The sequence below is a fragment of the Physeter macrocephalus genome, chromosome 21 (genome assembly GCF_002837175.3).
Source record: "Physeter macrocephalus isolate SW-GA chromosome 21, ASM283717v5, whole genome shotgun sequence".
Taxonomy (NCBI): domain Eukaryota; kingdom Metazoa; phylum Chordata; class Mammalia; order Artiodactyla; family Physeteridae; genus Physeter; species Physeter macrocephalus.
The window spans coordinates 97363904-97390565 of record NC_041234.1 but is presented as its reverse complement, the minus strand read 5'-3'; the positions used below and the strand labels follow the sequence as shown (position 1 = coordinate 97390565).

The following is a 26662-nucleotide window of genomic DNA, read 5'->3' as shown; positions in this document are numbered from 1 at the left end:
ATGTTTTCAATCCATATAATCGATATATATAATCATAATGACTATACAAAGCAGTACTACCTGTGGAAGAAATGATACAATATGTTATAATAATAGAATGATTGTACTTTTCAATGAAGTAGAATTTTTATCATTTTTCATAATTAGAAAGGAGCTGCAGAGATTTTGAGGAAATCCAGCAAGCAGTAAATCCAAATGATAATGAGTGATCCTTTCTTTTGAACAATTGTACTGAACAGGAACTTTCTTTCGAACAACTGTACTGACAGAAACACCTACTCATTAGGCTAGTAGATGTCACACGTGTTGCTTAGAAGGTGTTCTGAACACAAGACCTAAAATTAATTCCTTTTCTTTCTAACTCTGGGCTCCCACCTTTTGCTTCCCTTCCTTGCATCATTAAGTTCATGTATTTAGGTGACAAATCTGTAGAGTGTGTCACTGCTGCTCTTTTCACATCTTGGAGGGCATGATTTTAAGCACCCTCTTCAGGGTATCATTGTCCTTCCCCATGGCTCTGGGAGAGATGTCACTGAGACCTCCAAGGGGGAAACCTAGTGCTCTATGAGCTGTCTAGAAATCCAGTGGCTATATCAGAATGAAAGAGCCAAGGGAACCTTAAGGGTGGTTCTCTAGGTCCCAGAGACCAGTGAAACACTTTTCTATCAATAAAAACTTCTAGGGATCTTACTCTGTACCCAGCGCTGTGCTCAATGTTACGTGGCATTCAAGAAAGGTAGAAGGTGATTTGCTCTAAGAAACATGTTGTCCCTTTGGGGAGATAGGACAAAAACATGGAATAGCAAGAGAATGTTGTAAAATTGCAAACTCAGAGGCCAATTTTATGATAAAAATAGTAAGTGTTGAAGTCAGAGAAGAGAGTCATTTATTTTCTAGAGTAGTATAATGCAAAGAGTTCTGGGCTGGGAATCATCAGACATAGGCAGGCAGGCAAATTCATACAAGGCGAATGACTTTGAACAAATCACTTCACCTCTCTGAGCCTTGGGTTCCTCAGCTGTAAAATGGAGAGGGAATGAGGGAGGGCTGACCTAGGTGATTCCTATGGTCAATTCCAGTCTCTCTCTTTTTTTTTTTTTTCCTCGACCGTGCTGCGCTGCTTGCGGGATCTTAGTTCCCTGACCAGGGATTGAACCCAGGCTCCTAGCAGTGAAAGGGCGGAATCCTAACCACTGGACCACCAAGGAATTCTCCAGTCTTAAAGTTTTATACTCCTGCTACCTTCAAAAGACAGACACTGACATACTACGTCTGAGCACATTTTACATGAATTAAAGTTAATTATTAGGAAAAAGGATTATTATCTCCATTTTACATATGAGAGGGTAAAACTTCCAAATGGTAGAGGCAGAACTCAAACCCAGGTTTTTCGTACCTGCAAGTTCTGTGCCCTTTCCACTATGCTGTGCTGCACACCATGACACCACTATGCATTCCTTTGTAACGGTCTAAGAGGGGAGCAGACATAGAAGCAAATAACTGCAGTGCAGGTGGTATGTCATAAGTGAAGAATCCAGAAAATGTGGAGGAATCTGTATCTCTGTATCTTAAGGAAGTAAAGAGAACTTGTATTACAGAGATCTGCAAGACAGTGAACGGAGCATTGGCCAGAGTCAGGAGGTGTGGGTTCTGATCTTGACCGTGCCGCTAACTTGCCAAGTGTCTGGACAAGCAATTCTCTGGGCATCAGTTTTCTCATCTACAAAATTATAGTCTCCCCAGGTGTTTTGGGTTCCAGCATTCAATGCTTCTTTGAGCCCCAAGGATGGAAAGCATGCTTCTGGTTAAGGTTATGAGTATGAGCCCAGAGGTTTAAAAAAATTAACGAGATGTTAAGTACTTGTGATGATATTTTTAGTGGAATATGGGATTTGGGCTGGGCCTGGAGTAATGGGAGTGATTTAGAAAATTCATGAAGCATTTTAGTTCCTTTTAAATATACAAGGGTAGCTGACTTTCTAAAGGAATTCTTTGTGTAAAATGAACGATCACCACTCCTTATCTTTTGTACAGTTCCGTTCTTCATATAGCAAGCTTATTTAAAGGGAGAGCCACCTGTACTAGAAAACACAGCCAAGAATTTGTCATGCTCTTGGGGCACTAATATCGTTTTAAAATACGAAAATGATGCCAGTGTCTTCAAAATTCAAGTTTGAGGTGGAAGGGTTGAAAAGAGTGATTTTTTTTTTTTTTTTTTTTTTTTCTGTGATCAGCCACTGCAAAGTGAGTCTCAGCACAAACCCGCTGAGCCCTTTGCTGGGCATCGAAAGCCTCTGGCATTTTTCTGCGTTTCAACTCTCAGTCATTTGGGAGGTGGGACAAAGCCATGCTGTCTACAAAGTTCATCTGGAATGTGCTGGTGTTACAAGAAATCACTTGACATCTACTATGTTTCTCCCGTGAAAGAGAGGTGGTTATCAGCTACAGTAGTGATTTCTTTTCAAAAAGGTTTAATTGGGGTATTTCTCATGGGCCAAATTCTAACTTACTGTGTATACGTGTGCCTGCCAGGAAAACAGAGGAAAAATACCAAACCATAGCAACAACAGAAGTCTAAGGACAGCTGTCCCAGGCTGCCCCCTCTGCAAACAGGCAGAAAGAACAGTTTATCTGCTGCCTACGCTGCAGCTAATATGGTAGAGCTTCTAGAAAGGTGTGGCAAAGGGGGGTGGAGTGTGGACTGTGCTTTGCATGGCCGTGGAAATATGTGTAACAACCTGAACAAACTCGTTCTAGCCTCCCTTTTATAAGTAGCACTCTGAGTTGGGGGGCTGGCGGAGAGATTAGTCTCACACAGTCGAGTTACACACTTGTGAGCTGTTTTTCCCAAGTATGGATTTGCTCCCATGTAGGCAGGCTAGCACTCCTTTCCTGAGGAAAGCCAGAAGGTGGCCTTATACTTTTATCTGAAGTGTCGAATGATCTTCCTTGCAACAAATTTGTCCCTTTCACTGGTGTTTTCCGAAGTGAGACTTTTGCAACCGATGGAAATCGGCTCACTTCTGTTCTGTAATTCAGTGTCTTGTTGATGATTTATTTGTTCAGTAGCAGAAACGATGACAAATTGTGTGAGGCGGCCTCATTTACTTTTGAGCTGCTATAGCCCTGAAGAATTTACATGTAAATGCGACTGTGAATGTTTTACATTTCATAAGCGTGCTGCACGTGTTTTTGTAAGTTAAGTGACATTTTTACAAGCAGACTGAACTTCAGACTCTCCCCCCACCCCACAGGTTATATTATTCTGAAATCCTGATAAGTCTGCCATGCTGTTTTCCTGCCTGCCAAGTGAGAGAGTCTGTGTCTATTTTGTGTTTTTCTCCTTCTCTCCTCTTCAGACATGCAGAGCAGCTCACACAACCAGTTCACCTTCAGACCCCTCCCGCCGCCGCCGCCGCCTCCGCATGCCTGCACCTGCGCCAGGAAGCCGCCCCCTGCGGCTGACTCTCTCCAGAGGAGATCAATGACTACCCGCAGCCAGCCCAGCCCAGCCGCTCCAGCTCCCCCAACCAGTACACAGGATTCAGTTCATCTGCATAACAGCTGGGTCTTGAATAGCAACATTCCGTTGGAGACCAGGTACTTGAGCTATTATCGATCCCGCTGAACTTAAATATTGACACAGGATGATTCCACTGAGTGCAAAAATGCATAAACATCTGCAGAGACGCACAAATACTCACACAGATACACACCCAGATGCCTGGGCAAAAAGGCAGACCCCTCCACAGGCACACCATCTAGATCCAGGCACAGCCACAGACCAAAGCAGACGCCCGGGTAAAGAGGAAACCACAGATGCATCAACACCCCTATGGTGGACACCCACAAAAAACACAGGAAACCAAGCAATTACCCAAAGGGTCATTGTATCCTCAAGGGAAAAGACAATCGTCCCTTGTTTTAAGATGCTGCGATATTACAGGAAAGTCCAGACACAATTGGAGGGACAGCGATAGTTTACATTTTATTTAAGATTCTTTGACAAAGTAAGTTGCCTTCAAACATTTTTAAAAAGGATTTGCTCCATTGGAAGTCCATGTGTAATTTCAAAAACTTGATTCTGCCTTTAGGATGAAGTTTGATCTTTTGAGCAAAAAGTTTGCCTCTGTTTTTCTGTTGCTTCATATATTAGGTTCCCAGATTCCTCCTCAAATCTTTGTCAGGTGATTAAAGTTCTACTCCTCCACAGTTCTACGTGCCTTGATCATAATAGACTTTAGCACTAGATGCGATTAATTGAGAAATTATTCATCATTTCTAGTTACTCTCTCAAGTCAAAAATTACAACTTTCTATTAAAGTAGAATAACATTAACTAATAAAACATAGTGTTCTGTTATCTTGTTAAACTGAAGGACTTCCCCTTGTCTTCTATATGCCGTCTTTAGATCTACCACCAAAGCTTTTTCTAAACACATTTGTGTGTAAACACTGTAGGTATAATATATCACTTCATAAGCCATGTCTGGTGTCAACTCTGATCAACTTCTATCCCAATAATCTGAGAATTGGAATGGAAAGGGGAAGACTAATAAACTCGCATTATAAGACTCTTTTTCTTTAGCAGCATATTAACTTAAATGCCAGCCATAGCATCAGAAATATGTCACCACCAACGAACTGATGGCGCTATGGCCCAAATCCAGGAAACTCTATATCATCCATCACTAACTAGATTAAATAGTTTCATAAACTGATATTTCTAATCTTTCTCAGGAGATAAAATAGCAGTCAGCACCTATGGTGAAGATAACTGAATTATCACTGTGCTAGTGATAAGGTTTGTGTATCGTTCCTTTTTCTTTTGATTTTTAAATTGAAAGGCAGGGAAGTGAATGAAGTGAGAGAAGCAGAGAGCAATGTATATCTTCAAGGAGTTTTCACTAACGGTGGTGATTTACTCACTCTTAATTCCTTTGCAGGGCCTAGTGATAGCTAAGAAAGCAGTGGGCCAATCTCGTTAACTAGCAATCTTGATAAGCAAACACACTTCTTTCATCTAAGAAGCCAAATAACAGGAAATCTGGAAGGAGGGTGGGGAATGGGCTCAGGCAAATGGGGAGAGAAAACTCTTCTTATTTGAAATGTACATCTAGGCATGTTTGTACAAACTGCACCCACGGACCTTCTGTATCTATGCAAGGAATGTATTAATTGGTCTCAGTTTCATAAGACGCAGAGAAGAACATAAGTTTTCATGTGAGACTGAGCAGAGAGAGAGTACCTTTTTAGTACATTTGAAAATATATTCAACATCACAAAGTTGAATTTTAAAAAACCTAGAAACCCTATCAGCTTGATCAGCAAGGATTTTCCAAATATATCCTTTACAGTGTTCATTTCACATGTAGTCAATAGAAGGTAACTCTGTGAGTACCCTGGCACTTAATTATGAGCTGTGTGACATACCGCTCTGAGCCTCAGCTCCCTCATCTGTAAACATGAGTATAAAATTGCCTGTCTCGGGACTTCCCTGGCAGTCCAGTGGTTAAGACTCCGCGCTCCCAATGCAGGGGGCACGGGTTCGATCCCTGGTTGGGAAACTAAGATCCCGCCTGCTGCACAGCGTGGCCAAAAAATAAATAAATAAAACAGTGGATATGTAAGCCAGCTATACTTCTATTTTTTAAAATAAATAAATAAAAATGCCTGTCTCAACAGATTGTTAAGAAGATCAAGCTAGTGTAACAGAATGTGCCTCATACATCATAAAGCATTATAGAATTTAAAGGTAATCTTGCTCTCCCTACTAAGTAGTTACCTGCTTCTGCCTAAATATCTCCAAAATAGGGAATGGACTCATTCCTAAGGCATTCCATTTCATCTCAGACAACTACCGGAAGAGTCTTATTGAACCAAAATCTCCCACCTCTTAACTCTACCCATTCCTCCCAGGTCTAGTTCTAGGGTTTCACAAAATAAATAAAAACCCTCTCACACCTGACAGCCCTTCACTGTTGCTGATACTTCTCTACTAAATGTTTCCTCAGTTCCTTCACTTGCTCTTCGCATTAACTGGTTTCAAATCCTCCATCCTGGTCTCTTCCCTTAGAACATACTTCATTCTGTCCAGACTGCTCTTGAAGTGTCACGGCCAAGGTTGAATGCAGGTATAGGTTATTAGGCTCTTTGGTTGAAAGGAGCAGAGGTCATTCACATTGCCTCAAATAATTGAGAACATCTTTTTAAGACTGTTGTCTCTCCCTGGGAACCCAGGAAATACTGGTCAACCCACAAGGAAGGATAAGGCCTATAGATCTCTGGTACCAATATGACTCAGCAATTCTCTGCAGTTTTGCCACTCTCTGTCTTTTTCTTTGCCCAATAGCTTATGGTCAGCTTAATAGTTCTTTTGTCTACCACATAGTTTCTACCTTCTCATAGCAATGTCAGGTTTTCATTGCACTAAGTGACTCCAAGTGTACTTCCCAGCACCTCTTACTTTATCCCTTCAGTGCCTGTCCCATTGCTACCTGCCTAATTCTCCTGCTAGCTCTAGGTTTAAAAACCTAAGAGAGTGAATTGGATTAGCCCAGTTCATCCCTTTTGTACCAGGCAGTGTTTAGGTTTCTTGGCAAGCCCTGTCAGTTATTCTCTCAGTCAGTTGAGACTAAGGGGAGAGAAAGATCATGTGATTTAAAAAGCAACAGCATGGACACCTGTGGCTGCCCCTGAGCAAAAGCTGGGAGCAGATCTGATGTACCTTAGATGGAAGTCTCAGCAGACAAATCAAATTGACTGACTCATTCAGGAATTTGTGCTATGACCAACAATCAGATGTCTCCCCCGTTCTAACTAAAAGTTTCTCTTAATGCCGTCTACTCCAATACCAGCATTTTTGGTGAACACATAACACTACTGATACACACCAAAAACACTAAGTAACTAAATTCTTAAAACTTTTAAACGAGTTCTGAGGCTAAGCCACATTTTAGTTATTCTATAATTATAGAGTTGGTGGGTATTTTAATTGTGTGTTGGGGATTGGGAAGATGTAGGTGTAAATAGGTTTAGAGGTTTGATTTGGCCTAATTTGATTTCATCTTGTTAACCTGTGGCTATATGGCTGAATTCTAATTCTGCCGTACAAAGTATTGGGTTGGCCAGAAAGTTTGTTCGGGTTTTTCCATAAGATGTTGCAAACCCGAACGAACTTTTTGGCCAACCCAATATTTGCATTTTATTGCTCTCATAACCGTATCATCTGTAAGTTTGTTAGGTATGTTTTCCTCATTTTTATGTCAGTCATTAATAAAAATGTTATATAGGATAATACTAAGGTCAGAGCTCGGCGGCATGCCACTGGAAACCTCCCAGCAGGTTGACATTTATCCATCAGGCAGCATTCTTTTACTAGCATACAACCCACATTTCTCCATCTTGTTCACAGGCATATCATGAGAGACCTTGTCAAATGCCTTGCTGATATCCAGATAGAGAGTGCCTACATTTTTACTGACCTGCCAATCCAATAATGATATCAAAAATAGAAATGAAATGAGATTTGTCTAACATGACTTGTTCTTAGAGAATTTATGCTGCTTTAGGATTTTGCACTCAATCAACATGATGTCCCTTGCCTAATCTAAGGACCCCATGTGCTTTCTGTCCCTTTTCAAAACCAAAGCCAATACTAAGGTCTCCAGTCTTCTGACATACGTCACCCATACCACAGTCCCAAAACTTTAACAACTATGACTGGGCCATCCAATCCACAAGACCTCTCACCACTCTGCAATGTAATTTTAATTCGTTTAGAACAGTTGAGTGCCTTCTTAGGGACACCTTGCCTATCTTAGGCTTCAGTTTATGGTTATGATATTGACTACCCTTTTAAGTCTGGAATCATTCTTTTTCACAAAAAAGGTACAGTCGTTCGATATTATTCCATGAGTTGCATGTCTATCCTATCCTTGCTCTTCTTGCTCTAAACGTATTTTTTAAAAACTGTTCTGTCACCTTTAGCCGGTATTTTTCAACCTTTAGGGTCATTTTGGGTATGAATCTTCTTGGCATTTTTTTTCACCACGCCCTCTTATATTTATTTATCCTTGATTTTCATCTCTTTATTTCAGTACATGTTCTTTAGAAATCAAAACTGGATGGAGAGCACCCAGTACAGGCACACTGGTTTCAATAGTCAGCAAAGCTCCCCAGCTGACTCTTAATTCATCTGCTTTTTTTTTTTTTTTTTTTCGTTGTACGCGGGCCTCTCACTGTTGCGACCTCTCCCGTTGCGGAGCACAGGCTCCGGAAGCGCAGGCTCAGCGGCCATGGCTCACGGGCCCAGCCGCTCCGCGGCCTGTGGGATCTTCCCGGACCGGGGCACGAACCCGTGTCCCCTGCATCGGCAGGCCGACTCTCAACCACTGCGCCACCAGGGAAGCCCTCATCTCCCTTTTTTAGAGTGTCTCTGGGCATGGAATCATACCTACTTCACTTTAGAGAACTGCTTTTCTAAAGTCTAGGATTTTGCTTCATAAAGTACTTATGAACTCTCAGCTAAAATGGTTGCTTTCTCTAAAGATTTCTATTGCCTTCGACTCACCAGTTTCTCTTTTTTAGTCAGTGAGAGAAACAAATATCCTTATCATTTTCTCTACCTTCTGGGAGGTGGAGTTGTCAACAGTGGAGGTTGAAAACTTGTCAGATGTTGGCCTTTAGTTAAAAGGATACGTCTAGCGGATGTCTATGGAGCTGAAACCACTCATGTTTACTACACTTACTCTTAGAACACTTTTGGAGCATCTGTGTTGGAGCATCTATTTCCTCCATCTGGCCAAGTGGCTTATTGTAGACTCCCTGATCTCTTCACCAAAATGAATCCTGCTTAAAGATTTTGCTGTGATATTCAATACTAGGGAGAACTTGGATCTGATATTAACATCACCACTTCAACTCACAACGACAAATCAGAATTGTGTGGAGGAGTCAGGCCAGAAGAATGGGTAGCAACTATCTTCATTGATTTTTAGCATATTCTGACAGATGGCTGTAGCTTGTTATGAGGCTAACTGCCCTTGGTGGCTTTAGGCCAATGTGACAGTTAACGGGAGCCAACGGGTTATTTTTACAGAAGAAGAGCCAGGGCCATTGGCGGAGGAGATGTTGACAAGGAATGTTAAGAGAAATGAAATCTACATGACCAATGCTTGTTACCAGACTTATAGAGCTAGTGTCTATCTTGGGGAAATAAGAATCATTTGGAAGAAATATTCATTAGTGGTAATGGCAGTGATTTAAATATCTATGGGATAATACTCTTTAAATAGTAACCCATAAATGTAAGGTCTCTAGTGGTAGTTATCTTTATTTTATAGTACTACTAAAATCTACCTAACATTTGTAAGTAAGTTTTCTTTTTTCCCTTAGGGTGTTTGCTGTGGAAAAATAGATTCAGTGATCATTTTTTCCAAGCTCAGAATATACATATTCAGTGCTTAGATCCAACAATATCGCATGCTTGAATCCTTTAACAGCACTGGGGTTAGCAAAATCTATCTTCAGCCACAGATTTAAAGATTCTTTTTAATACAAGAAAAGACTTCGTAGGACTAATCTATGACCTATAAATCCTGTTTACTACAGATGAACAGGAATCAACCAAGCTTTTCAGCCTACGCCAAATGATGGATGTGGAATATGTTAAATTTACATGAAGGAGAACTCTGTAGCCTTTAAAATATATTTTACATATTGAGAATAAAAATATATCTACAGTAGTCTATTGCGCTTGGACAGTGAAGAGCAATATTTTAGAGATTATCATGATACAGTCTCTAGTCACTTTGGTGGTGGTATTATTTTTTTAAATGCTTTTGAATTGACTATTTATAGTTTCAATTGAAAATTAAAACCATAGGCAAACATAATATGTTTCATTTTATAAAGAAAAGGAATTTCGCTATAGGTGAGATGAAATCTGATTTTAATATGGAGAATATTTATTTAGCAATCTAAATGTGAATCTAAATAGATGTTTTTAAGGAATTTTAACAAATGAGTTGATCGGTGAAATATATAAGTATAGCAAACAAAAAATACATTTTAGAGGAATCTCTGTACTAGCCTTTTTGCCCTCCCTCATCATATATACTTCCCTATCCTGGGTTGTATGTTTAAACAAAAATATCCGGTTTTGATACAGAGAGAAACTAGTTCTTCATTGACTACAAAGTTATTTATCCAGTTAATCATAATAAATATTTTCATTGCCATGTCGAGTTAATAGATGCTTGGCTGTTATATTTTACTAAAAGTATAAAATATATTTGAAGTAGCAAAAAATGATTTTCCTGTCAATTATTCTCCTTATTTTCTACAGAGGGGTGCGTGTGTATGTGTGTGTGTGTGTGTGTGTGTGTGTGTGTGTGTGTGAGAGAGAAAGACATTCTACTAAACATCTCCCTTTGGGAAAATCCAGCTGATTTTTTATTAATTCCACAACCCAAAAATGTTTGTAGCTTTAAAAGCAAAAGACAAGATCAGGTTAAGTCCTGAGGTCTTTGAAATGTCTCTGCAAGAATTGTGAAAGTGTGGTACTGAGTATTCCATTTAAAGAACAGGAAAGCTCAAAAAGAATTGCCCCCTTTGGCGAACAAATAAGCAAATAAACAATAACATCTGCTTCACCATTCTGTTAATTTTTTTGGTGTGATATCTGAAGGTATAAGAACGTGTACAATGTGAATATTTTTAATGAAAAACAGTTCATTATAAACACTGTGAGGAATTAATTCTAGCATAGAAAAGTTTTAACAAACTTTGACCAATACTTATTGAGTGCCCACCATGTACCATCCACTGTTCTAGTTGCTGGGGCTACATCAGAGAACAAAATAGACAAAATCTCTGTCTTTATGGAGTTTACATTCTAGTGGGGGAGACAGTTTTTACCCTAAAATGTTAATTATATTGAGACTAATAATACTGTAGGAATTGTGGCCTGGCTAGATGTAATATGGGAGACAGGGGAGAGGGGACGAAGATACCTCTTAGAAGTCTTCTTTTACCTTCCTCACTTCCCCACAGCAACTTTCATAGAATTGCCCCTTATCTGTGGTCTCATAGCACCCTGTTATATGTCTGTGAAGACCTTATTCCATTGTATATTTGCACTCGAAATATTTCATTTACTTGTCTTTGTTCCCCGTTGCAACGTGAGTGAAGGACTATGCCCTTTTTTTACTTTGACTCCTTAGTTCTTGGCTTATATAGTTCAACAAAATTTTTATAGGGTATATGGATAGACCGATAGAGTAACTGAGCAAGGAACTACAGATGGAGTAGATTTCTGAAATCAGAAACAGTAGTTTGTAGAAGCAGTGAGTTTTATTTTGTAAACATGTATGTGGGACATCCAGTTTGAAATGTCCAATATCTAATAAATAGTTGCGAATATGGATCTGTGTCCCAGGAAAGGAAGGAAAATGGAAAACGTTTTTCTAGTACCACTTACCGAATGATTTCTGTGTGCCAGATATTGTGCCAAACCATTATCACATTTATTCCAACTTATGGTTTTTAAAACTGAGGTTTACAGAAGTTGAAAAATGTGCCACAAGGTCACCATTTAGTATGTAATGAAGCCAGCTCATGATAGACGTGGATAATTAAGAATTTCATGGGTAGACATAATAACTGAATTTCCATGAATGATGGAGGAAATACTGAAAAACCTATAGGAGAGTTTAGTGTAAGAAGAGGACAATAAACCAAACCGTGGAAACACTTTTTGGGAGTCCACGAAGGAGAGAAAGCCAGTACAGGTGACTGAGGAGTAATCATAGAATAGAACAAAACCAGGGAGAAGAAAATTTCAAGGAGACAGTGATCATGATTTCCAAATGTCTCAGAGGAATTAAATAGGATGTGGATGAGAAAACATCATTGATTCTGTCGATTACAGGCTTCTTGATTTTTAAGCAGCTAATTTCAGTACAGTGGTAAAATTGAAGCAAGACTGCAATGGGTTTGAAGAATTGGTAAGAGGAAAGGAAATGGAAATAGAAGGTAGAGTACTGTTTTGAAATGGAACAGTAGATTGAGAAGAAGCTGAATCTGGGTAAAATGTCCTTATAAATTGGAAGGAGGAAAAAGAAAAGGGGAAAACTACATTTAATAAGGAGGTACACAGTAGTCACCAGGATGGTGATGTGATTGACAGAAGGAAACCTACAGACCAAGTTAGAGATCAAGTTTCCTTAATGGTAAAGAATATGGAAACTTGCAGAGATGATCACATAATGCTGAGGAAAACTGCATGATCCCACAGAGGTACAAGCATCCTGGGTTGCCAAGTCTCAACAAGGGCATACAACTGATAATGACACTGCCTTTGGGGAATAATGCATCCCTTAGGTGCAAAAAGTTTGTCTTTGCTAATCTCATACTAGAGGGAGGTATTATACCCTGCTTATTTAAAGTTGACTTTCAAATATAAGTCACATTTCCAAGGGCAAGCAGCTATTATTGGCCCACCCAAGATTATAATTCAGACTTCTGGTCTCCACCTGGCACATACAAAACTCTAGGCAGTCCCCTGTTGTTGATGAAGGTACTCAATAGTGACGTATGCACAGGGCCTCATTGATAACATAAATGCTAACTTATGACTATTTCCGATTGAACTATCAAAATATCAAGTACAGTATAAAAATATCAAGATATCATTGATTCTTTCCTTTTGTGGCATTATATTAGCCTCCTAAGTAAATTGATTTTCTTTTCGAATAAAATATTTGTAATCTGCTATTTCCCCCACCGTTCAACCTTTCAACTAAAATAATTGGTTGTTTCTGGTCTATGACAGTCAGATCTTTCAAATTTGTCACTTACCATACTGAATAGTATCATTAACTTAGTTTTATAACACCATGGCTGGTTGCTTTTTAGTAGATACGCTTGTAGCTAAATACTTTTCCTTATTTGTAATAATCAAAAGACTCAGATTTTAGATAATGTATTGTATATATGTGCATGTGTGTGTGCACACACATGTAGGCATATGTATATATATAAATATGTATGTATAATTATCTACTGTCCAAAGTCCTTTCACTCATTATCTCATTTTAAACTCTTAACAACCCTGGGAGGTAGACATAATAGAAATCATGCCCAGTTTAAAGATAAAGAAGCTGGGTCTTGGGAAATTTTACTCCTTTCTCCCCGTGGCAGTTTATTACAAGATTTGGAGCTAGAGTGCAAGTCTCCATGCAACCAATCCAATATTCTTTGTACTATAACTATTTGCCTTTGGAATATAAAGAACCCCAAGTCATCCCTTTTTGTCTTTTGGTGAATATTTATAGTTCAGTTAAATTTCCCTGCCTGGAGACATAATCTAGGTTTTATTCTATTTATATTAAAACCTTGATGAGCCTAAATGCCCAGAAAACTGGGGGTGCTGGTTAATTGGATTTGGTGGTTAGCTTAAGGTTAAATAGAACTTTTGAAAAATTACCATTCTTGTTGAAAATCATTCTTAAATGTGAATCTACTTTCCATTTTAATCCAAATGATCATAATTTAAACTTTTATAATTGAAAATCTTACAGTAAGTGAGGGATGTCATTTTGAACGTGACTTTCTATTGTACAGCACTCTAGATGTAAAAGATATTGTTGATAGGACAAAATGTCTAGCAGTCCTGGGATATCCTTTGTAAATTTTGGATGGCCTCTTGTGAGTAGTTGAAAAAGCACTGAATTTAGAGTTAGAAATCATGAGTCCATGTCCAATTCTGCCACTAAATAGTTGTGTGACCTTGATAATGTCTCTTTCTTTTTTTAAAATTTATTTATTTTTGGCTGCGCTGGGTCTTCATTGCTGCGAGGGCTTTCTCTAGCTGTGGCGAGCGGGGGCTACGCTTCATTGTGTTGTGTGGGCTTCTCATTGTGGTGGCTTCTCTTGTTGTGGAGCACGGACTCTAGGGCATGGGCTCAGTAGTTGCAGCATGCGGGCTCCGTAGTTGTGGCGTGCGGGCTCAGTAGTTGTGGCTCGTGGGCTCAGTAGTTGTGGCTCGCAGACTCTAGAGCGCAGGCTCAGAAGTTGTGGCGCACGGGCTTAGTTGCTCCACTGCATGTGGGACCTTCCCGGACCAGGGCACGAACCTGTGTCCCCTGCAATGGCAGGCGGATTCTTAACCGCTGCGCCACGAGGGAAGCCCTGATAACGTGTCTTTCTTTCTCCCAACTTCATTTTACTCAACAGTCCAGTGAGAGAATAAAGCTAAATGATATTTGAAGTCGTTTCTGACTTTACTAACTGTTATTCTATGGCTTTTGCCTTCTTGTCATTTGCTCCTTGACTCTATTGAGCTTTCCAGTTAGTTGGATTCTAATTAATTGCAAGATTACTAATTCTAGGTGAGGTCCCCAAACAAGTCAGATAAATTTAAGTTGAGAAATCATGATTCCTTTCAGAATTTCCAGTCGCCAAGAGGAGATGAGGAAAACACTATATATCCCTGTGTGTCAGAGGGTAGCGATAATGACAGGCAAGTATAGTTAAGAAGGCGGTCTTAGGCCAGTGCAAGACTAGTCTATGATTCCGTTTTGCCTGATACATAATCGGTATTCAGTAAAAGTTTGCTGAATAAATGAATTTAAGAACAAAACCCTTCATAGCGAAAGGATTCAACATGCAACACCTTATGCAGAAATTTATCTTGCCTTGGGTCATATTGTGAAGCAGCAGTAGTTTCAATATTTTCTTTCATATTGTCATTCTCTGTCTAATTGTGAAATAAATATAACTTCATTTTTGTGTTTCTTATTCAAAGGTAAAAGTACAATCTGTTTTGGGTTTAAGTTCCAATCAGCCACTTCTGTATCGCATTGTGTAAGTTCATGATAATTTTTTTCTGTGTGGTGACAACAATGCAGAGAGAAAATAGGCTCAGGTTTAATAATATATTTGCCAAATGGAGATGTATGTTTAGAGGCCAAAGAAGTACATGAAATCACTATACTCTTGAAGTTGGTCTTACCTTGTTGATCTTTCTGTGTTGTCCCTGAATAATTAAAGTGAACCAATCTTTCTCCTTTGTGTTCTTCAATCCACTCAGCAGGGAACCAGGGAGAGAATATTTCTGTGGAAGGAAGACCTGGTTTCCACAAATTCTTCTATGCTCAAGTGGGAATATAATCACTGAGTTTAGAGCATGGCACAAAGCTTGCCACAAAATTTGACTGTTTTCTTAGGTGGCCTAACCTGAGGGGAGTTAATGTTATTTCATTTGCTGTGATTATTATATATTGTGCGTGTTTGTTTGTTTTTTTAATTTATTTATTTTATTTTTTTTGGCTGCATTGGGTCTTCATTCCTGCACGCGGGCTTTCTCTAGTTGCGGTGAGCGGGGGCTACTCTTCGTTGTGGTGCATAGGCTTCTCATTGTGGTATGTAGGCATATGTATATATATAAATATGTATGTATAATTATCTACTGTCCAAAGTCCTTTCACTCATTATCTCATTTTAAACTCTTAACAACCCTGGGAGGTAGACATAATAGAAATCATGCCCAGTTTAAAGATAAAGAAGCTGGGTCTTGGGAAATTTTACTCCTTTCTCCCCGTGGCAGTTTATTACAAGATTTGGAGCTAGAGTGCAAGTCTCCATGCAACCAATCCAATATTCTTTGTACTATAACTATTTGCCTTTGGAATATAAAGAACCCCAAGTCATCCCTTTTTGTCTTTTGGTGAATATTTATAGTTCAGTTAAATTTCCCTGCCTGGAGACATAATCTAGGTTTTATTCTATTTATATTAAAACCTTGATGAGCCTAAATGCCCAGAAAACTGGGGGTGCTGGTTAATTGGATTTGGTGGTTAGCTTAAGGTTAAATAGAACTTTTGAAAAATTACCATTCTTGTTGAAAATCATTCTTAAATGTGAATCTACTTTCCATTTTAATCTAAATGATCATAATTTAAACTTTTATAATTGAAAATCTTACAGTAAGTGAGGGATGTCATTTTGAACGTGACTTTCTATTGTACAGCACTCTAGATGTAAAAGATATTGTTGATAGGACAAAATGTCTAGCAGTCCTGGGATATCCTTTGTAAATTTTGGATGGCCTCTTGTGAGTAGTTGAAAAAGCACTGAATTTAGAGTTAGAAATCATGAGTCCACGTCCAATTCTGCCACTAAATAGTTGTGTGACCTTGATAATGTCTCTTTCTTTTTTTAAAATTTATTTATTTTTGGCTGCGCTGGGTCTTCATTGCTGCGAGGGCTTTCTCTAGCTGTGGCGAGCGGGGGCTACGCTTCATTGTGTTGTGTGGGCTTCTCATTGTGGTGGCTTCTCTTGTTGTGGAGCACGGACTCTAGGGCATGGGCTCAGTAGTTGCAGCATGCGGGCTCCGTAGTTGTGGCGTGCGGGCTCAGTAGTTGTGGCTCGTGGGCTCAGTAGTTGTGGCTCGCAGACTCTAGAGCGCAGGCTCAGAAGTTGTGGCGCACGGGCTTAGTTGCTCCACTGCATGTGGGACCTTCCCGGACCAGGGCACGAACCTGTGTCCCCTGCAATGGCAGGCGGATTCTTAACCACTGCGCCACGAGGGAAGCCCTGATAACGTGTCTTTCTTTCTCCCAACTTCATTTTACTCAACAGTCCAGTGAGAGAATAAAGCTAAATGATATTTGAAGTCGTTTCTGACTTTACTAACTGTTATTCTATGGCTTTTGCCTTCTTGTCATTTGCTCCTTGACTCTATTGAGCTTTCCAGTTAGTTGGATTCTAATTAATTGCAAGATTACTAATTCTAGGTGAGGTCCCCAAACAAGTCAGATAAATTTAAGTTGAGAAATCATGATTCCTTTCAGAATTTCCAGTCGCCAAGAGGAGATGAGGAAAACACTATATATCCCTGTGTGTCAGAGGGTAGCGATAATGACAGGCAAGTATAGTTAAGAAGGCGGTCTTAGGCCAGTGCAAGACTAGTCTATGATTCCGTTTTGCCTGATACATAATCGGTATTCAGTAAAAGTTTGCTGAATAAATGAATTTAAGAACAAAACCCTTCATAGCGAAAGGATTCAACATGCAACACCTTATGCAGAAATTTATCTTGCCTTGGGTCATATTGTGAAGCAGCAGTAGTTTCAATATTTTCTTTCATATTGTCATTCTCTGTCTAATTGTGAAATAAATATAACTTCATTTTTGTGTTTCTTATTCAAAGGTAAAAGTACAATCTGTTTTGGGTTTAAGTTCCAATCAGCCACTTCTGTATCGCATTGTGTAAGTTCATGATAATTTTTTTCTGTGTAGTGACAACAATGCAGAGAGAAAATAGGCTCAGGTTTAATAATATATTTGCCAAATGGAGATGTATGTTTAGAGGCCAAAGAAGTACATGAAATCACTATACTCTTGAAGTTGGTCTTACCTTGTTGATCTTTCTGTGTTGTCCCTGAATAATTAAAGTGAACCAATCTTTCTCCTTTGTGTTCTTCAATCCACTCAGCAGGGAACCAGGGAGAGAATATTTCTGTGGAAGGAAGACCTGGTTTCCACAAATTCTTCTATGCTCAAGTGGGAATATAATCACTGAGTTTAGAGCATGGCACAAAGCTTGCCACAAAATTTGACTGTTTTCTTAGGTGGCCTAACCTGAGGGGAGTTAATGTTATTTCATTTGCTGTGATTATTATATATTGTGCGTGTTTGTTTTTTTTTTTTAATTTATTTATTTTATTTTTTTTTGGCTGCATTGGGTCTTCATTCCTGCACGCGGGCTTTCTCTAGTTGCGGTGAGCGGGGGCTACTCTTCGTTGTGGTGCGCGGGCTGCTCATTGTGGTTGCCTCTCTTGTTGCGGAGCACGGGTTCTAGGCTTACGGGCTTCAGTAGTTGTGGCACGCAGGCTCAGTAGTTGTGGCACGCGGGCTTAGTTGCACTGCGGCATGTGGGATATTCCTAGACCAGGGCTCGAACCCGTGTCCCCTGCATTGGCAGGCGGATACTTAACCACTGCGCCACCAGGGAAGTCCCAACTGTATATGTTTTAATCAGTAGTCCAGGTTTTGGATTTATGTCTCATGACAGGTTCATGAGGGGTACAGTTTGAAAAGCAATTTTAAAAAATTCAAAGTAGAAAATGTTTTCTCTTCTCCATATTTCATAAAGATTTCTTATTTGGTCAGCAGCGTAAATGTTGGAGGTAATTATGAGTGAGTTGTATATGCTCTCTGGCCCTAGGGTTCAGGATATTTGTTTGGATAATAGAACAATACCAAGTGCAGATAGTCTCAAGGGAGGAACGGCTGTGAGCTTGGGGAGAAAGGCAAGAAAATCTTTCTCTGAGAGTCTTTAAAGAATGACAGATTCCTTCCCATAAGGGCATGGAATACTTCAAAACTGCATGTTCCAATCGGAGGAACAGTTTTCAACCAAGGTTTCTCAACCTTGCCCCTGTTGATATTTCAGCCTGGATAATTCATTGCTGTGGGAGGCTGTCCTGTGCATTATAGGCTGTATAGCAGCATCCCTGACCTCTACCCATTAGATGCCAGGAGTCCCCTCTCCTCAGTCATGGCAACTAAAAATGTCCCCAGACATTGCCAAATATGGGCCCATTTGTCCCCCGTTGAGAAACACCCTTTTAGATTAATGGTGAGATGAAATCTATTGTTTCCTTACCTGCTCACTTTACTCACCCCTCTTCAGACTCTTGCAATTTCTTTTTTCCCTTCCCACCTTCCCCCTTCCTATTCCTTTCTTCTTAAGCCTTTGTTGGAGGGTTTAGATAATTCTCCAGTCTATAACATAATTGGGGTTGGAAACCACCGCTATAGATTCAATGTTTGTATCGCCCCAAAATTCACATGTTGAAAACTTAATGCCCAAGGTGATGGTATTAGGTAGGGGTTTTCGAGGTGATTAGGTCATGAGGGCAGGGCACTTGTTAATGGGATTAGTGCTCTTATAAAAGAGAGCTCAGATTGCTCCCTACCCCCTTCTGCCACAGCAATAAGTTGTCAGTCTGCAACCCAGAAGAAGGCCTTCACCGGAACCCTACCATGCTAGCACCCTGATCTTGGACGTCCAGCCTCCCAAACTGTGAGAAACATATTTCTGTTTGTTATAAGCCACTCAGTCTATGGTATTTTGTTATAGCAGCCCAGACGGAGTAAAACAACCACTAAACTAAATCCATTTAGTCAGTGTATCATTGCTGACTAATAGCTAGACAGCCTATAACAAGGGAGGCCAGAGTGACCCCCAAAGCAACTAACAAACGATCTCCTAGCCTTGCATATACAGCCATATCTATCTACCTATCTATCTATCCGTCATCTACTTCTCTATAAAATTTCCTTTCTTATTCTATTCCTTTTTCTTCCCTTACACTCTTCATTCTTCCTATATTCACTCTTTATTCTCTCTTTCCTATCTTTATATCTACACCACTCTTGGGCGTTTCTTAGCTCTTCTCATATTTCTAAAAAACTTACATGAGAACACAAAAGCCTGAAAAAAAATGGCACATTTGGGAAACCATATATGACATAGGATGTTCAGAGCTTAGAGAGCACGGGAGACAATAGCTGAGGTGAGGCAGAGAGGCCTGCAGAGGCCAAATTATGAAGGCTCTTATAGACCTTCATTCAAAGACAGGAAAAACACAGGAAATCAGAAAGAAAAATATATCTACAAATTCTGTTACCCAAAGATAGTTACTATTAAGATTTCCATACGTTTTCTTTGGGGTTAGATTTCTGCAGAATAGGGATTTGAAATTGGAATTGTTGTTGTTTTTGTGTGGGAAGGGACAGCACGTAGTTGTGGTTGAATTCTGGGTTTTGTTTCCCAACATGGAAAATCACTTATTGCCTTAGAAATTATCTGGTTAACGGGAACAGAAATGCTTTAAAAAACCAAATCTAGTAAAAAGGAGGTTTTAAAACATGATACAGGATAGTCTCAACGGGAAAGGACAGTGAGTAGAACAAGGCCTAATGAGAGATAGAGCTCTCCCCATTGTCCTGTTTCTTTCTGGGGCCACATGTGTGCTTCTCTCTGCACACATGCTCTATTCTCAGGCTTCATTCTAAGTGGGATTTTTTCATCTGTTCCCTTGTTCTGCTGCAGCTTCAGCTCTGGCTCAAAATGACCTTGCATTTTGGCTTTCCTAGCTGACAGGTTCCTGTGTCTAGATTTCTGAGAGAGAAGTCGAGAGAGAGAGAGAAAGATGGAGAGAGAGAGAGAAAGAGAGAGAGAGAGAGAGAGGGAGAGAGAGAGGAAGAGGGAGAGGGGAAGAGAGGGAGGGAGAGAAAATATCATTGTCTCTGAGGTTGGATGTCCAATTCTGGTCCAATTAACTATGCCTGTGAGCAGTGGGGAGTGGGTTTGGGAAGGTCATGGATAGGGATGCTCTGTCCAGGGCTCTTTGCAGAGAGACAAAGGTCAGCATATCTAATATGCTTTTATGGTTAAAAATTCTTAATATTTTTTATGACTTCATAACATTCCATGGAATGAATGGACTAGACTCCTTCCATATTTGAATCTGCTCTCTTATGCAGAAGGAGACTGAGAATCGTGGGTTGGAATTTTTTAGGGCTGAAGACTGGAAGTGTCAAATACCACTTTTTCTCACCCTTCACATTTCATTACCCAGAACTTAGTCACATGACCATACCTAATGGAAATGGTGACTGGGAAATGTAGTCTATGTGTGTGCCCAAGAGAAAAGGAGAACATGGACGTTGGTCAGGAGTGGACAGTTTCTGCCTCAGGCCACATCTTTGAGTTTTGAGGCTGATATTTCAGTGGACAGCCGTGCCCTTTGCCAGTTTGTCCCTTAGAGAAACGTTATGCTGAATAGGTTAGAGGACTGATTTGAGTGGCATTTCTTATGTTATTTTATAGCATTATAAAAAACATTCTTGCCTTTATTATACATGTATGAGTAAGACTTTCAGAGAAGTGAAAGCTAATGAAAGCAAGTGTTGATCAACATCCTTTAAAAGTTGCATTAGAATGATAATCTAGATTTTTAACCTGAAGAGCTTAGTGGTAAACTCTCAGGTTCTGTCCTTATTATACTCCTTTGCATTTAGTTTGAAACACTCTCTTTAAAATAAAATGTCTTTGCTAATATAGATTACAATTCAATAAAAAGAAATGATACAGAAAAGTATACCATGTCAACTGGCTCATAAAATAAACGAGGATAATACATATCTGAGGAAAATGAGGGTGAATAAAAAGGTAATTAAGGTATATAATACTCTGCCTGCTATCCACTCCTCTAAAAAGAGAAATAAATAAATAAGCCAAGTAACCAGTGAAGACCAATTCTACAAAATCAGCAGGTTGCTCTGGTGAGTGAAACTGGGAATGGACTTTCAGCTTTTGCAAACGGAAACATAATTGAATTTCTTTACAAAATGAATGAAATTCTCTTAAATCTTAGAAAATTTGGGGTCTGGTTTAATTTTAAACGTGTGCTAATAAATTTTGCCTAGGTTCCATGTTTGTTCCCATTTAAAATGGTTCCCTGGTGGGAAATGAACTCTTGAAAACTGTGGGGTGGCATTTTGTTATGCCTTCGTGGAGAAGATGTATAAAATCATAAGAGGATTGAAAGTCTCACCCATCAGTAGCTTTCCAAATTGTTTCTAGTTTGAAATGATTACAGCTTCCACACCATATCTCGGGACCTAAATTACCTTTAAATACAAAGAGAATGAAAAAATGGTAAGATTACTAATCTAAGTAAATAATTTTTGTATGTTGGCCTTATCCTTTTAATACAGGAACGTTTACACTAATAGAAAATACTAATTTGATATTTACCCTTCAAGTGGTGTAGGGTTTTTTAATATCAATTTTTAAATTAAAAATTACATCTACAGAGTATGGGTTTAACTTAGAGAAAGAGAATGAGAGGATGACTTGAACGGACATTATTATGAAGTGGAGGATAATTGTTTATTTTTCATTTATTTTGGAGTCTACTAAAGCATCTTGGTCAAACATTATAGAATACGTAGTATTTTCTTTCTCTAGCATTTATATATATGCCATATATATATATATATATATATATATATTCCAACCCTACTAGCTCCAATGTATCTCTAAATGTCCTGTTACAGAAATGTTTAATTTATATAGGAAAGTCTGATACACTGTTGAATGAAAAATGTTCTGATATATTCTAAACAAGGAGACATGACAATTAGTTCACTTTCATAAGTATGTATCCTCCTAATATCATTTGTCAATTCTGTAATTAAAAGAGTTGAAATAAATATTTCCATAAAAACGTATTCAGTGGAATAATACTCTCATATATGTTCATTCTGAACAGAGAAATGCCAGATGATCATGTGATTTAAGAAGATTTTATTACCTTAATGATTAGCAGTAAGAGTGACATCAGGGATATCGTGAGTTAGTATGTGCACAGTGGTTAAGTAAATGGGTTTCATTGTTCATGCATAGAAGTAAAAATATTCATTGAGCACCTACTCTTTGTGAGGCACAATTCTAGATGCTGGGGATACAGCAATAAATAAGACAAACAGAAATTTCTACTCTCATGTAGATTGCATCCTAGTAATCAAAAAAACTGAAGTAGATTCTATCATTTACTGATTGCGTGATCTTGGGAAATTTACTTAAACTTAGTAGCTCAACCTCAGCCTCCTAAACTATGACATGTGGATAATATCATCTACCTTATAGGGTTACTTTGAGGATTCAGTGAGAAAAAAAACCCCACAAATTGTTTTAGCAGAGTGCCTGGCACATAGATGTTCAGTAAGTGGTCATTGCTATTGCCATTATCATTCACAGCGATTATTTCTAATTATTAGTATTTTTATTAACAATAATTCTTTCCTTACTCAGATGTCTCAAATATTGATGAAATGTGACTCAACTATTTTTTTGACTTATTTGTTTATTTTAGATTATGTGAAAATAAAATGAAAGCTTGTAATTGTCCTTTTATATTCAGGAAACCAGGAGATATTTGCTCACGAGTGCAACAGTTATTTTAGAGTCCCCAAGCCTCATTCATTCTGTACAGAGAATCAAGATCCTTTTAGAAAAAGCAAAAACATCATGCAAATCAATATATATTCTTTGAGTACCTTTGAAGTATGAGACAAGGAACCTAGAAGTTGACTTGGTCCCTGCCCTAACGGAATATACAATCCAGAGGCAGTTGAGGAGGTAGGGTAGATATTACTTCTGATTAAAAGACAAGAGGGAATAATAGCCACAAAAAAGATTTTTAAAAGAGCTCTCCCATTAGCTGCTAACTACCTCACTTGGAAAATCACATGAATACCAATCTAGACCATAGAGTATTACCATTTAAGAATAGATTATAGAACTAAGGCTTAAGCCTAGAAAACTTAAGGTTTAGATATATATCCTGCAAGTATATTTTTTTGAAAATCTCTTAGAAATTATGAACAACATGGAGAGACTATAAACTTTTTTATGAACACTTGGCATATAAGGTTTGAATGGGACATATGGACAGGGTGACTTAAAATTTGGAAGAAAGAAACCTAGGGCAAATAAAATGAAATCCACCTTTATATAGCTGTTAATCAAAAAAAAAAAAATTTGTTACCCCCAAGAGGTTGTCCAAGCTGATAATACCATTTAGGCTCAGACAGAGTTTGGATAAATACTCTTTTTAGGAGCATTTATCCTAAAAAGGAATATCAAGAATAGGCTATTATGCAAAAACTAGAGATGTTGAGGTTGATATCTTGCCAGTAACCACGCTTTGCCACAAAAGAACACTAGATATTCACTAGATAGTCTTGTCAGAGAAGAAAATGGGGCTGACTCAGCATGACATTTTCTTTTATTTTCTCATGTTTTTGGAGGCATAAGAATGAATACCTATGAATAGACATTCCTTCAAAGAGGATATGAAAAACAGCCAACAAGCATATGAAAAGATGCTCAGCATCACTAATCATCAGAGAAATGCAAATCAAAACCACAATGAGGTATCACCTCATACCCGTTAGGATGGCTATCATCAAAAAGACAAGAAATAACAAGTGTTAGCAAGGATGTGGAGAAATGGAACCCTTTGCGCTGTTGGTGGGAATGTAAAATGATACAACTACTATGGAAAACAGTATGGAGGTTCCTCAAAAAAATAAAAATAGAGCTGACATATGATCCAGCAATCCCACTTCTGGGTATATACTTAAAAGAATTGAAAGCAGGATCTCAAAGAGATATTTGCATACCCATGTTCATAGCAGCATTATTCACAGTAGCCAAGAGGCGGAAGCAACCCAAATGTTCATCAACAGATGAATGGCTAAACAAAATATGGTATATACGTACAATTAATCAGCCTTGAAAAGGAAAGAAATCCAGTCACACGGATAAAACTTGAGGACGTTAAATTAAGTAAAATAAACAAGTCACAAAAAGACAGATATTGTGTGATTCTACTTAGGTGACGTATCTAAAATAGTCAAATTCGTAGAAACAGAAATGAGAATGGTGGTTACCAGAGGCTGGGGAGAGGGGGAAAGAGGAGTTGTTTAATGAGTGTAGAGTTTCACATTTGCAAGATGAAGAAGTTCTGGAGATCTCTTTCTCAATAATGTGAATATACTTAATACTACTGAACTATACACTTAAAAACAGTATAGGATGGTAAATTTTGTGTTCTGTGTTTTTTATCACAATAAAAATGCATTTAATAATTTTTTAAAAAGAATAAATGCCTGAATTCCGCTATCCTATCTGAATGTGATTTGGCCCTAACACCTTGACTCAAGGCCTTTTTATTGCTGTCTTCTTCTTTATTATTTTTTTTAAATCAACCTCAGCTTCTAACTGGAAATAAGTTGAATTCCTTCCTCTGGGTATAAAAATTAGTCTAATGTTTGTAGCTAAGGGAATGCAGGTTTAGAGGCTCATAAGTATGTTTACAAGAGGTAAAAGAAAAAATTCATTGGTTATTTATGCATCTGTTGTTAGAAAGCTGTAGATTTCTGTCTATTTCCTATAGAATTTCAAGTGCCGCGTTAAATCACATCATTTAGTGCTAACAGATACCCTCAGAATTATGTTGTATGTAGGGTTTAAAAAGAGAAAGTACATTTTCCCCTTTTTTATAGATGATTTTAAAATCCTTACAGGAACATTTATTAAATTCCCATTTACCAGCACTGGGTCTCGTCAGTCTTAAAGATTTTTTTTTTTTTTCAATTTCCTTATATGCCCATTTCCTTTTGGCAATATCTTGCTTTTCCTTTTTAAATTTGAAATTGAATATTAAAACAGATGCAAAGGAGAGTACTACTTACACATAAACTCTTGAACTGCATTTTTATCATTTCCTCTGTGGAAAAAAACCCAATTGTATGAAATTGATAGCAACATTTTAGTATATCCTCAGGTCCCCTGGGAAAAGCAATGTGCTTAGACAGATGATCTGATTTTATGAGCACATAGCTGAAGTCTAGCAGTGTGCATTTGTCTTTATGCTCCTACTTTTTTCAGGGACTATGAAAACACATTTAGGCAGTAGTTTCGCTTTCCAACAATGGACTGCAAAGCCTTTGACAATACATAGCATTTGCATTGCTGTTGTTCATGATGCACATCAAAGTATAGATCACTTTCAGCAGAGAATCTTAATCTCAGCTTGTTAATAAGAAAACAGGAACCTTAGTATATGAACTCATTTTATTATCCACCCTCACTGAGGACTGTGATTTGGATTCCACTCAAACATGAATTAGTTTAAATGTTGCTCTGCTGCAACTGTTGAATTTATTCATTATGTTGTAATATTTTACTTATGAAACTGCACTTGGAAATCCTTTGGCATATATCAGGATGAAATTACAGTGCTCAGGGATATTGATTATTGCTTGTAATTGCCATCATAATAGCCAACAATTCTCTGTCTTTCTTTGTCTTTCTTCTACCTCTTAATGATATACCAAACCAAATCAATATCCAGCATATGGGGCCACTTACACTGTCTCAAAAATCCAATTGTTCTCCTTCATAAATATGCAAAGGATCGAAGATTTTTATCTCCAAACATTGAATAAAAAAGCCCCATACTGCTAGATTTCTCTTCTATCCCATAGGAACATATCAGAGTGTTGCTGTATAGGATCAGCTATATGCAAGTGACATATTATCGCCTCCAGTGTAACCACAAAGTTGTGGTGGGGAAATGGGGAGGCTTCTCCACTCTGCTGTTTGTAAAGTGCTACACTTCTTCCTCAACTAGTAAATTAGATGGCCAAAGGGGAAAACATAGGCTGGGAGAGATAACCAGACATTAAAGAAGAAATCTACCTCCTTATGACATGGAGGTGATTATTTCAGGGACTAAAGAGGAAGTACAATCAAATGGAAGAAACATAATGCTGTGAGTCACTTTTTCAATAAAATATGTTTATTCTTATTTCTACTACATACTGTTTGTCCATTCTGGGGATACGTTCAGTGCATTTAGAAGCAGCAATAACTCCTTTACAGTCTTTAACGACTGAAGACTAGCTTCTTTCTAATGGTTCCCCATTCATTCAAAAAAGTTAAGATGGTCTTTAAAACTTACTGTGAGAACATGTGACATAGAGAAAAATAGATATGTATTATGAAGTACTG

At 38.4% G+C, this 26662-nt stretch overlaps 1 protein-coding gene across 14 annotated transcripts in view; it reads left to right on the top strand.

Annotated features, from left to right (window-relative positions):
* Positions 1-26662, top strand: part of TENM1 (teneurin transmembrane protein 1) — an 813855-nt gene that overhangs the window by 443605 nt on the left and 343588 nt on the right. For all 14 annotated transcript variants that reach the window (XM_028482674.2, XM_028482672.2, XM_028482671.2 and 11 more), the window contains one exon: positions 3360-3600. In XM_028482674.2, the coding sequence (XP_028338475.1) occupies positions 3360-3600 (241 nt within the window). The remainder of the gene's footprint in view (positions 1-3359; positions 3601-26662) is intronic.